This window comes from Ochotona princeps, chromosome 10 (genome assembly GCF_030435755.1).
Source record: "Ochotona princeps isolate mOchPri1 chromosome 10, mOchPri1.hap1, whole genome shotgun sequence".
NCBI classification, from domain to species: domain Eukaryota; kingdom Metazoa; phylum Chordata; class Mammalia; order Lagomorpha; family Ochotonidae; genus Ochotona; species Ochotona princeps.
In genome coordinates this window covers 7080382-7094202 of record NC_080841.1, presented here as the reverse complement: position 1 = coordinate 7094202, position 13821 = coordinate 7080382, and the positions used below count along the sequence as shown (strand labels likewise).

Sequence of the window (13821 nt, the reverse complement as noted above, 5' to 3'; positions counted from 1 at the left end):
ATACAATATATATACATGATGTTAAAGCACATATTTCTGAAGACTTCAAACAAAAGCCCAAGTTGCGGTGTGCCAGGGGAAACTGTCAGCTCTTCCAATAGGCAGCCCACATCTGAATACCAATTCAAGTCCCAGCGACCCACCGTCAATCCAGCTTCCTGCTAATGCACCTGGGAAGGGACAGAAGCGGCCACTGTCACTCAGGTGGGAAACGAGGATGGAGTTCCTAAACCTTCCGCTGGGCTGGCTCTGGTTGTTGCAGCCACTGGGAAGTGAACCAACAAATGGAACAAACCTCTCTCTCTCTCTGTCTTTCTCTCTGTTACTCTGCCTTTCAAATATATATGTATTCAACCAAAGCTTTAAACAGATTCCAAAAATATACTCAACTATACAAGTCTCCTGTGTAGAAGGTGCTTAAGATTATCTAAGTATTCTGTTCAAAAGTTAAACAGTCCCAATTACCAAAATGCTTACTATTAATTTCAATGACAGCACCACTAAAAATATCTGTGACCAAGGGAAGTCCTGAACTATTAAAACTTGTGGTATAACAAGAGTCACTGCCTGTGATTAGAGCATCCATTAAGGGCACCAGCTCCTTCCTAATGCGACTGGGAACACAGCAGAAGACGGCCCCAGTGCTTGAGCGCCTGCACACAGGAGAGACCCAAGAAGCAGCTCTGAAGCCAGGGGCAGCTCTGTCATTGTGGCCATTCAAGAAGTAAACCAGAAAATACAACACTGCTCTCTGTGTCTCTGTCTCTCTCGCTCACTCTTTCTCTCTTCCACTCTCTCTCCCTGTTAACTGCCTTTCAAAGAAATGTAAAACAAATCTTTGAAAAAAAAAATCAAGTTCCAAAATTACAATCACAAGGTATGTTACTTAGTAGAAAATAATTTTGTAAATAATGATGTGATTCCCAGAACAAAATTCCAGTATGTGTTTAATAAGTCATACACTGAATGCCAGTCATTATCACTACTGAATACTGCAGTTATGGTATAAAAACAGCATCAACAACGTACGTTTACAAAGGGGAACAGTCAGGTTCGGCCTAGGGAGAGTCAATTTGGTTTCTGGCCTACAACTGTTAACCAATGCTTTACATAATTCACCCCAAACAATGCAGTGAAGGACAGACCACCATCTTTCTAAGACAATGTATTTGGTGTGTGCTTTTATCAGTAAGTGAAGTAGGAACACAAACTCACTAAATCAAGACAATATATCCTTCAAAGAGTGGCGATCTCTAATTACACAGAAAGAAAAAAGCAAATGATACACCTCCAGTTGCTTCTATTTTCGTACATCAAGTCAAGATGAATGCGGATTCCAGGAACTGACGTTGATCTTAGCTCCCTAACCATACCACCAATGCACAAACAGCTCATTGCTGTGTAAGAATACTACGCACACTATCAAAGAATAAACTCACACTGATACTCCAAGCCTGTGCTTACCAAGCTCTCGATGTACAAATTTATAATTTAGCAAATAAAGATCTGATATATAATCTCCATTCTAAAATAAATACTTTTTTTTTAAGAGATGTATGTATTTGAGAGTCAGAGTCACACAGAGAGGCAGAAACAGAAAAGAGACCTTCCATCTGCTGGTTTACTCTCCAAGTAGCTACAACCACCACAGAAGCACCAGGATGAAGCCAGGAGCTGCATCAGGGTCTCCCCTGTAAGCGGTAGAGGCCAACACCCTTGAGCTATACTCCACTCCTTTTTCCAAGCCATCAGCAGACAGCTGGATTAGAACTGGAACAGCCGGGACACGGCCTGCATCAATATGGGACGCAAGCACCACAGGTGGCGGCTATACATACTACACTGACAACAGCAGCCAATACTAACTCCTAAGAAACAGGACTACTATTAATCACGGCAAATATTTAAACATCAGATACTCTTCTAAAGAATGAATAACTAACTTAATACCTAGAATAAGCCTGAGATAGGCAATATTACTTTCAAAAAGTTAATATAATAATACACAGGAGGAAACCAAGCCAGAACGCAGTTAAAGTAACATTAAAATTCACACAAAAAGTAACTACCACAAACATTAACAAGGCGCTGTCAATCCTTCTCCTGTCAGGAGCCAGACAGGCTTTCCAGCCTGCACAGCCTACCAGAACAAGTCAACACTGCTGTCATGGAGGCAGAAACACCCCGGGTGACACACACCAATGGGCGTGCCTGCCTTTCACCAGAGACAAAACCTCGGGGACAGCTGTCACTTTGCCAATGCTTGCTCTTAAAACATGAGGCACACCACACAGTCAAGTTCCGCACAGCCACAGGGCAAAGATAAACACTGAGCAACTCGCCTTCTTTTCCTTTGAATCTCTCCTGATCATATCTGTTGTATGCAGCTGGGATAGGCTGTTTCGTACGCAAGGTGGGATCCTGTAGAAAAATAAATTATCAGTTACATGTTAATGTTTCCAATACTATTTAATATAACAATAATTAAAATAATAAAGTTCTTTTTCCTGCTACAGTCAGTAAGATAAATGGTGGGGACAGACTGCCAGGTCCTTGTGTGAGAAGTGATCATCCCACCAGGCAGAACACAGAGTGAGACGAAGGGTACTTAACACTAAGGCAAAAAGCAGAACTCACACAAACAGAAGAGGAAGATGTGTGACAAGCAATTTCATCCTGACTGCCTAATGTTTTTAACAAATAACATCATCTCTCCAGTTGTGACTTTTTTAACAAAGAAGAAATAACTAACTCAAGAGGTACTGAATGGACATTTAACATTTTTTTAATTTTTTGCCCAATTTTCAATCCTAAAATAAAATAAACAAAACAATCAAGATGTTAAAGGTCTAATAAATGTATAAGGTAAAGGTGAAGCAGCAGGAATTATTTTTACACACTTGATAAAGGCTACTACTCCAATGATGTGTAATTTTTAACATTTTCATTTCTTTGATTTAAAAGGCAGTCACCAACACTGCTCCTCTGCAAATAACTGCAACAGCCAGGAGCCAGGCACCCCACCCGAGTCACCCACACACGTGGGTCATCTGCTGCGGCTTTCCCGGATCAGAGGCAAAGGAGCTGAAATTCAAACTGCCACTCAGGAGATGGCAGTGCCAACACCAGCTAGCATAGTTTAATTTCTAAGTAAGTTCTCCCAAACTCAGTCTGTGATTTAAAAAAAAAAAAAGGATAAAGAATATTCCTAATCTTGCTTTGGAAATCTGTGATATAAAGAAGGCCTTTCTTTTGCTATAATAAAATTAGACCTCAATATCATTCAAAATTAAAGATACGTGTCAATACCGTCAGTAGGTATTTACTCCCACAAACATCTGCCTACCACTATTATTGTCAAGTATTCCAATGAGTATGTCAATACTGCTGTAAAATTTGACATGTTTTTCTCCCTCAATATCCCCTTTTACCTCAGATACATGATGGAAACAATATGGACATAATAGCATTGCCCACCTCCCTATCCCCCTGAACCTTTTTTTTTTTTTCTCTTTCTTGTTTTTCCTTCAACTATAGTTAACTATGTAAAGATTGTCAACAACAATACAATAAAATGGATTATAAAAAAAAAAAAAAAAAAAAAGATTTCTAGAAGGAAAAAAAAAAAAAAAAAAAAAAATTTGACATGTTTCCCACGACCTGCTATCCAAAGCAAGCCAACGCACAAGCAGCAGCACTCCGAACTACACCATCACAGAGGAACTGGAGCTGTGTCTTCTGCCAAGTCTAGCTGACTGCACGGAAAGCTCAGGAGCTGAGGGCCGTCTCATCGGCTGATCTCAGGATTCCCAGCATACTGCCACAACTAGGCACTTCAATGTTTCTTGGAGAACAACTCTAAGTATTTACCTAATCTGAGCAAAAACTGAAGCAGGTACTGAGCGCAATGTTTAGGAGGCCCCTGGAAGCATGCATACCATTACGAAGTGTCTGGTTTGAATGCTGCCTCGGATTTGGATTGCAGTTTCCTGGTAAAGCCCGAGTACATATACTTCAATTACCTGGGACTCTGTCACCCATTTAATCATTTCCAGATTAAGTTTCTAGCTCAAAAGCTGGCCTCTGTACTTGGGTCCCTACCGCCTAGGTGCGAGAACAAGACAGAATTCCTGGGTTTTGGCTTTGACATGGCCCATGGCTAGCCGAAACAGATGTCTGGGGAGTAGGCCAGCTAATGGAAGATTTCTCTCTAACTCTGAATTTCAAAAATGCATAAATAAATCTTTAAATATTTCTGGCTTCAGACTTCAGCATGGCCCAGCCCCGATGGTTCCAAGCATTTAGAATGTAAATCAGCAATTGGGAGCTATCCTTCTGCCTGTCCTCCAAAAAAAATGCAAAAAAAAACTTTAAACAATATGTAAAACTCTACTACCTTTGGAAGTGAAACACCAATAAACTACGTCTTGCAAAAGCTACACTAACACCATCAAATTCATTTTTTAAATGACATAAAATAGGGATGTGTTTGTAGCTTTTCCTTTCCTTGAAACATACAAAAATTAGAGGGTCTTTCAGTAAAATAGAAAAGCATTAGAAGTTTAAATACACACTAAACACACTTGTGATTTATTCAGGGACAGTCCAAAGTGGCACTTCCAAGAAGCCAACTCCCCAGGATCAGAACCGAGACGTGCGAGTGACTACAGTGGCAGGATTTCACGTTCAACAAGGCTAATAAGTCTAGGCAACAAGGAATAGGCCAGCAGGAGTTTACTGAAATAACTACAGAAAGTCTCACCAAACTAACTCCTTTCAAGTATGCCTATAGTTAAGAAATGTCTGCTGTAGTTAGTCCTGGGAGACCCCTCACATTGCCCAAATGTGAGCCAGCAGACTGAAGATCCTTCTAACTCTGCTTTCCAAAAGCAAAAACCAGTTAATTAAAAATGAGAAGAACCTACGACTGTAAAAACTTTTAGATGTTTCCCGCACTGTGGAAAAGATTAAGCCACTTCCTGCCACGGCAGCATACCAAATGGGTGCCAGGTGGGGTCCTGGGTGCTCCACTTCTGATCCAGCAACCTAGTGCGCTTGAGAAAGCAGTGGAAGATGGCTCAAATATTTTGGCCACCGCCACGTACATGGGGAACTGGCTCTTGGCATCAGCATGGCCAGCGATGGCCACCGTGGTCATTTCGGGGGTGAGCCAGCAACAAAAGGCATCACTTTCTCACTCTCTCATCTAAATAAGTCTTTATATAAAAATAACCTTTTTCAAAAAAGTCTGCAAAACCACAACAATGAAATGCAAGTGACAGTTCCCTTACGAAGATTACAGACAGCCACAGAACCTTACCACTGGGGCGGCATTTGGAGCTGGTCGCTGTTCAGGTGCCCGCCCCTCTTCTCTGGCTTTCACAGACTGAAGAATTGCAAAAATATTCTTCGAAAAATTCTAAAATAGAAATGAATTTCAATAAGGCTCAATTAAGATTAAACCAACACAACCAGTAAATTGAATTAGCAAATACTTTAAGACTGAATTTTAGTTTTCTTTGTATCAATTCTTCTCTTACTATATCATAATAAGGCAACACACATTTCAGTAAAAAAAAAAAAAAAAAAAAAACAGAAAGCCAGCTATGACTGGGAAGCTGATGCGGAGACTGATTATGAACATAGTGTTACAATATTTCCCTTTTAGTTAAACCACATAGCTAACGACAAAGTTACTCTTCTTCAATGTCTATTCAAACACAAAACCAAGGTTACAGTAAATAAATCATCCATAGTCAATAGGGTTCCAATAATTTCTCATAACTACCAAAAACCACTCAAGCAACACCCTCCACTCTTCCCATGTTGTGGTCTCTAATGTCAAAGCCACGCCGCCATCTACTACCGGGTGCTAACATAGTTTGACAGCAAGGAGTGGCTCCCTCCATTTCCTTCGCTATGGAGTGGGGGGTAACCTCAGACACCTGCCCCCCTGATCTCCCTACCCTAATCAGGGGCCCACACAGGCGTCTATCCCTTTCAACTACGTAAATAAGAAAATTTTAAAAGTTTTGTAAGTTTTCCTAACAGGTGAGTGTTTTTTTTTTTTTTTTGAAAGATTTATTTTTACTGGAAAATCAGATATACAGAGAGGAGAGACAGAAAAGAAGATCTTCTGTCTGATGATTCACTCCCCAAGTGACTGCAACGGCCAAACTGTGCCAATCCAAAGCCAGGAGCTTCTTCCATGTCTCCCATGTGGGTGCAGGGTCTCAAGGCTTTGGGTCGTCCTCGACTGCTTTCCCAGGCCACAAGCAGGGAGCTGGATGGGAAATGGAGCTGCCGGGATTAGAACTGGTGCCCATATGGGATCCTGGGGGCGTGCAAGGTGAGGACTTCAGCTGCCAGGCCACCACACCAGGCCCCAATGCCTGAGTTACTAGAAGACAGCTACATCCCCATAGTTGTTCCTACTTCTAATATCTGTTGTATTATTCTATCCAATCCAAGAATGCAAAGAAAAAAACAACTTCACATAGATAGCTGGTAGGAGGAGTATTTAACAGTGTCTCACATAATTACAGAGATCTTTCTTTGATACACACCAAAATGCAATAAAATGTCTCTTTCAATGGTTACTGTAATGTGGAACCACACCCATAAACTTTTTGTGTTACTACTTTTAAATCTACTGGTCTGGTCTTTTCTGCACTTGTAATCAACTTTTTTCTAACCACATTCATGAGTTATTTGCATAATATCAACCACTGAATTCAGCCCACTTTCTAAATATTAATATGTTGTCTTATATAACATCAACAAGCTAAGTATCTTATTTATTAGAAAGGCAGAGTTATGGGGGAGGGAGGGATGTGGGAAAGACAGAGAAACCTTCCACGGCCAGTTCACTCCCCAAATGGCTGGCAGCAGCTGGGGCTGGGCCGGCGCTAAGCCAGGAGCGTGCACCACTACAGGACCAAGCACTCGGGCCCACTTCCACTGCTTCCCCAGGTGCATTAGCAGGGGGCTTCACAGGAAGTGAAGCAGCCAGGTCTTGAAACAGCACAATGTGGACTGCCAGCAGCAGCTTAACCCACCTATCCCCAGCACAGGCCCAAAGTTGTATTTCTTCATACCATCATTTATAAAAGACTCATCCCATGAGGCTTTATGAATCCAAAGCTGGACCTGGCATGGTGGCACAGCAAGATTAAGGCACGCTTTCAAGGCAAGAATATCACATCCAAGTAGCTGCTGATCTGGCATCCTCCTAATGGTCCTGTGAAGGCAGTGAGCTGGGCCAAGCACCCAGGCTCCTGCCACCAATGTCAGAGAGCTGGATAAAGTTCTCAGCTCCAAGCTTCAGGCTGGCCCAGACTCAGCCATCACAACCATACAGGAAGCAAACCAGGAGATGGAAGCTATGGCTCACTCGGGTCCAACATAGCTTGTGCAGGCTCTGGACTGTCTTCCACTACTTTCCCAGGCCATAAGCAGGGAGATGGATGTGAAATCAAGCCACCAGGACATGAACCAGCACCTATATGGGATCCCGGAGCTTACAAGGGGATGATCAGCCAATTAAGTTAGCATGTAGGGACCCTACTACTATTTTTAATTATACTTTTGTTGTTTTATTTTCTTCCTCTTCCTACATTTATAATGTATTTTATATACACAATGATACATTTAACAACGAAATGAATGACTGTAGTAATAAGGGAAAAATAACGAGAGGGCTATAGGTTGGAAGGAGGAGAAGGGATGAGACCCCATGCAGGTAAATCTGTATCAAGGGAAAAAACAACCATATATTAAATAAAAAACTGATCAAATGTCCAGTTTGTGCTATTGCTAAAGCAGCACAACATGGTCTAAGATATACACTAACTTATGCCAAGCTTAAAAAGTTCTTCACAAAATGACATTACAAATGTAGGCTGTTTCATTTGGCTACTTATAGCAATAACATAAGTGCATAAAAAGAATTTCTATTTCTCATGGAACTCTGATTCTGTCTTTTGTTCTTGAAGCTCAAGAGAAAAAGAAGGCCCCATTGTCTGTCAATAACAAGGTCTCTACCAAATCCATTGAGCTGTAGGAACCTAAGAGTATTTTTTAAATGAATTAGATAAAATTAGTATAAACAGGGACTACCAGCTAAAATTTCTACTGTGGGTTTCTTTAAATATGAATGCTCATAAAGGCAAACCTAGCCACCAAACATTTTTCCAATTATGAACTGGAACACTTAAGTTTAAAAATGGTACAATCCTGCCACCTAGGGCCCAAAGGAAATAATTCTCCTTAGTTGAAATTCAATACTTATGACTGAAAGTTAATTTTACTACTCTGCTACATGTTTCAGATTCTCAATAATAATGAAAACTGATGATTCAATAAGTCAATTATAATATTATTAAAGTGCTACCTGTAACAGGCATTGAAAATGAGTAACAACCTGTTTTACTGAAAATTTTAAAAATGGAAGTTTACTCACAGAACTGTAAAGAATGACTCTCAAACTCAACTTTAAGTACTTAGCAAAACAAGTCAAAACAAAATTTTTTAAAGATTTAGTTGAGGGCCTGGCATGGTAGCCTAGTGTCACAAGTCCTTGCCTCGTACACACATGGATCCCATATGGGTGCCGGTTCTAATCCCGGCAGCCCTGCTTCCTATCCAGCTTCCTGCTTGTGGCCTGGGAAAGCAGTCAAGGATGACGAAAAGGCTTTGGACCCTACACCCGTGTGGGAGACCTGGAAGAGCTCCTGGCTCCTGGCTTCGGATTGGCTCAGCTCCAGCCATTGTGGCCGCTTGGGGAGTGAACCATCGGAGGGAAGACCTTCCTCTCTGTCTCTCCTCCTCTTTATACATCTGCCTTTCCAATAAAAATAAATAAATTTTCAAAAAACAAAAAAAGGAAAGGAAAGGAACAGTTACGGAATTGGGAGAGAGGGCCTATACCCACTGGTTTACTCCCAAAACCCACAACACCTGGAGCCAGACTCTTCCAAGGTCTCCCATGTGGCCACAGTGGCCCAAGCACTTGGGCCATCTCCCAATTTCATCAGCAGGAGACAGATGAGAAGCAGAGCCAGGATGCATACCAACGCTCATGGGGTGCCAGCACCACAAGCAGCACCTTCACCCACTGAGCCCAGTGCAGGCCCCAGCCCCGCTGTATTCTTAAGAACAACCACTAAGAAATCTGTACTGTTACTGTTCTTCCAAAGGGTGAACACTAGAAGCTTCCTTCCAACGAAAAAGTTTCAGCAGTTCCATAGCCAATCAGGATTAAACACATGCGCACAGCACTCTAACCAATGAGTAAAGCACTGTTACCTTTCCTGTGCTCTGTAAGATGGTCGTCCGTGTCCTCCACACTCTCTCCCTGCTGACAATATCCCGGGTCACATCTACCTCAGCATCTACAAAGCTCCTCTGCTTAAGGGCGGTGATATCATCATCCAGGTCGGTCTTGATAGTAGACCGCTTCTTAGCCATAATTTTGGCTTTGATTGCAGCAATTTTTTCCACTGACATGGCTTCAGACAAAGACCTAAAAGCAAATTCTTTTTTAAATTTTGAAAGCAAAGATTTCTTGAACACATCACAAACATTTTATTACATTTCCAAGTTTTTAGTAAAAAAACATTTTGAGTAGCAATATTAAGATCTTCTTCCTAAGTATAAAGCTGATATAGCTGGTAGTCTGTAATCACAAAAGATTTTAACAGATAAAGAAGGTAAAGAATGGTGCATGTAGGTATTAACCCAGTACTAACTTTTAGAATAATCAATGCAACAAAGTATGTTTTCATCTGCCCCTCCAAAAGAGCAGGAACTTATTAATACAGGTGTGTCTTCTTTCCATTTTTCTGAGACTTTTTAGTTAACCTTCACCTATTATAAAAATTAAACACAAACAGAGGCCAGCTGGTAAGAAGGCATGGGAGAAATACGAGATTCCTGTTCCTTGAAACTTATCTAAGTATGTATCACATAGGTGACAGAGGATTCCATATAACACAAGAAGAATCTAAAGACCCCCTCTGCTGGGCTGGGGGTGAACCAGGCTGGACAGGCAATGACACCCACCAGCATGAGTGTGGGTTGGAAAACGGGGCTGGTCTGCTGAGCTGGGGGTGAACCAGGCTGGACAGGCAATGACACCCACCGGCATGAGTGTGGGTTGGAAAACGGGGCTGGTTAGGATGAGCTAGGCCGTATATATTCATGTGTACAAGAGCCAAATGGGACATGGAACAGACTGGACCAATCTGTTGCCCCGGAATGCACAGGAATGCACAGGAACCAGGGCTGGGGGCAGGACTGGTGGGGGTTACTGTGAATTGCTCCAACAGGGCTGCAGTTCCTGCTGGTGTGTGTGGTGGGCAGGGATGGGCTGGACCACAGCATCCACGGGATTGCGTAAAAGATATGAGATGTGGCTGGAGACAGAACTGACCCAGTAACTGCAACCAATGGCATGAATGTAGGCTGAAGTGGGGGGACGGACTGAGCCAAACCCCGCATTGTCTGGCACACAGAGGAGTCGGGTCTAAGGTCACTAATAGCAAGGTTTCCTTGGGCGAACTTCCCCCAACTGGTCCACGGGATTCAGAACTCCAACCACGGGGAAAATCACAGGATCGGTCATCTGAGCCTGGAGTGCATGTGTCAGAACTGGTCCCCTTGAAGCCTGTGCAGCAGACGGCACGCCCACATGCTAAAGACGGCAGATGCTGTCTAATACCAAGGAGCACAGAACAAATTGGAGAGCTCTCCTGCACAAGCTTGGACAATGAGTATCCAGGCAAATCAAGACTCCAAGGCAGACTATGTCGACCAATGGACCTCGCGGGGATTTCTTAAACCTTGGAGCAGAGAAACATACAACATCTCAGAACTAGGTAAACCACTTTAGCAGTATCCTCAGAACATGCTCCCTACTGAGGACCCTGGGATGACGTCAGGCAGCCATTTACCATCTCTGGTCCTGGTGCGGCTGGGCTGCTCGAGGCGGCTCTCTCTCACTCTCTCCCACTCTCCCCAGATACAGGAAGAAAAGAAGAGACTGGAAACAGTTCTCATCGATTTCCCCCAATCTTCAACACTCCCCACTCTAACCGGTTGATCCTTCTGAACTATGGAAACACCATCAGAAATAAAATGAATTTATTAGATGAAATATATTTGACATTTGGAGAAGAACTCGTATTTCCTTCCAGTCTATAAACTAATCTTATTTAACTGTGTTTTTAAGTTCTCTATATACTAACAGCATTTTTTGTCTTTTATCAGATAAAGAAGCGTGTGTGCCACTGCAAACTAACTATGAATTTGTCCCACGGTGACACTAATTTCGCATTAAGCATTTTGAATCTTTGGTTTTATACATATTTTAAATTTAGAATTGTATCTTTCTGGATAATTGAAACCTTATCATTATGAAGTGTATCTTTTTAGTTCTACTAATGCTTTTTGTATTACATTTTTGTTAATGTAGGTTGCATACTTAAAAAAAAAAGACCTAACAGATTTTTAAGAGAAATTTAAAAAAAAAAAACCTTTTTTATAAGAGAAAAAAGAACAGTAGATAAAAATATCACTTTATTCACAAGATTAAAATCCTGAAATAACTTTACACAGAATTGCATAAAGGACAGAAATTCCTGCAGGTTTAAATACAACAGTATTATACAGTGAACTAATTATATTTAGATTAGGTAGGAAGACACTTTATCACACATGCTAAATATGCATCTGGTCATATTTGACTCATTTTGTACAACATTGTGCTACATTCCCTAAAACCTACAAGTTCAAATACTCTTCTGAACTGTAACCAGCCTGCATCACTCTGCGTAACTGGACTCTTTACTTCCCGCCACATTAAGCAGGAAAATCTGAGATAACTCATGAAAACCACAAGGCATGATGGTCTAAGAGGGTCTAGATGTCAAATGAGAAACCAACAGGGTCAGCCCTGTGCTGCCTTCCCCCTCCCCCCGTTACTGCCTGGACAGCTTCCAAGACAGGGCATCAGAAGGCAGTCTGGGAAGACTCAGAGGAGTCCTCATGTGAGGAAACAGAGTGGAAATCACAGCAAGGCCTCGGTGGCTGGAATTCACAGGCCAAAACACACTAATGGCTAAAGTCCTCACCTTGCACATGCCAGGCTCCAATATGGGTGCCGGTTCATAGCCCGGCTGTTCTACTTCCCTTCCAGCTCCCTGCCTGCAGCCTGGGAAACCAGCAGAGGATGGCCCAGGGACTTGGGACCCTGCACCAACATGGGAGACTCAGAGCAGTATCTGGCTCCTGGCTTCAGACTGGTTCAACTCCAGCCGTTATGGCCACTTGGGGAGTGAAACAGCTGACAGGAGGTCTTCCTCTCTATATATCTGACTTTCCAATGAAAAATAAATAAATATTAAAAAAAAAAAGAATTCCCAGAGTAATCCAGCAGAATAGTGATTAGCACATAGGGTGAGGAACTAGTTAAGCCTGAGTAACAACAGCAAAACTAGTTAAGGCTGGGTAACAGCAGAAGCTAAGGGAATTGATGCAACACCCAGCACCCACACACTGAGCAGTGCCTGATACAGGACTCCTATTCCTGGGGCATCAGGAAGCATATTCAGAACTGTGCTGCTAAGCAGTGGGAACTAAATACACTAACTGACCACTCATTATTCCAATCTTAAAGCCAACACCAGAGAGCAGTTTCTAAGCGATTAAACTGTGTCCCAGAACACACATTTGGAAAAATACAAAAATGCACTGCAACAATAAACTACATAATGTCTAGTATCCAAGGCTAGATGAAGAAGCCTGCAGAGAATTAGAAAAACAGAAGTGACAAGGAGGGACGGGTCAACTCAGAGACAGCTTAACGTAACCACACTCCATGTCCACAAAGTTAAAAGACTTCTTTCTTAAAAGTGAAAAACAAACTTTCAAGGATAAGAACTACAATGCGAGAGGCTAAAAATACAACCTAGACTTGGATACCAAGAGATATTATCCAAGATAAACTTCAAAACAGAATGTTAGCTACATAAAGCAACTCTCAAACCTGTTTTAGATTCATCTTAATAAAAAATAGAAGCTTATTATCATTCCAATGGAATTAGAAAAAGAATTCAGCAATGTCTAAGATTCATTTTTGATTGAAAAAAGGGTACTCGGCAAACTAGGACTACAGTAAGGGAGAGTTCCTTCACCTCAAATATATTACTCCAAACAGCTACATCACATAATGATAAAAGACGATGCTTTCCCAATAACACTTCGAACAAAAGAATATCTAAAATCTCTGTTTCCACTGAACACTGAATCAGACAACAGAGCAGTGCTTACAGATACAGAAAGTAAAAGGTGCCACGGCAGAGGGGCTACTGCAGCCTAAGCCCCCTGAGCTGCAGCTTGCCACTCTGACATCCCACGGCCAGGTGCTGCCTCCAGTCGGACTTCATCCTCATGGATCTGGGAAAGCAAAGTTGGCAGCCCAGAGACCCTGGGCCCCTGCCTGCCATGTGCAGACCCACACGGAACAGCAGCCTCTCCTGGCTCCAGTCTGGCCAAACCACGGCCACCGCAGCCATGCGGGACCTCAACCAGGGTGAGACCACGCTCTGTGACTCCCCACTCTAACTCACTGTGTCTTTCAGTGGCCACTGCAGCCATGCGGGACCTCAGCCAGGGTGAGACCATGCTCTATGTCCCCCCACCCGCGCTCTCACTGTGTCTTTCACATGCATACATACATAAAAGGGAGGGGAAGAATGAACCCAGCTATCCAGTTCAGAAATGAGTTTATCATGATCATTGAATACAATATATGGAAATCAA

The 13821-nt window shown here is 42.3% G+C and overlaps 1 protein-coding gene across 1 annotated transcript in view; it reads right to left on the bottom strand.

The window, feature by feature from the left end:
• Window positions 1-13821, bottom strand: part of CDC73 (cell division cycle 73) — a 95958-nt gene that overhangs the window by 58416 nt on the left and 23721 nt on the right. The window contains exons 7-9 of the mRNA XM_058668958.1: window positions 9307-9523; window positions 5321-5419; window positions 2343-2421 (exon numbers count right to left, since the gene is read on the bottom strand). Coding sequence (XP_058524941.1) covers window positions 2343-2421; window positions 5321-5419; window positions 9307-9523 — 395 coding nt within the window. The remainder of the gene's footprint in view (window positions 1-2342; window positions 2422-5320; window positions 5420-9306; window positions 9524-13821) is intronic.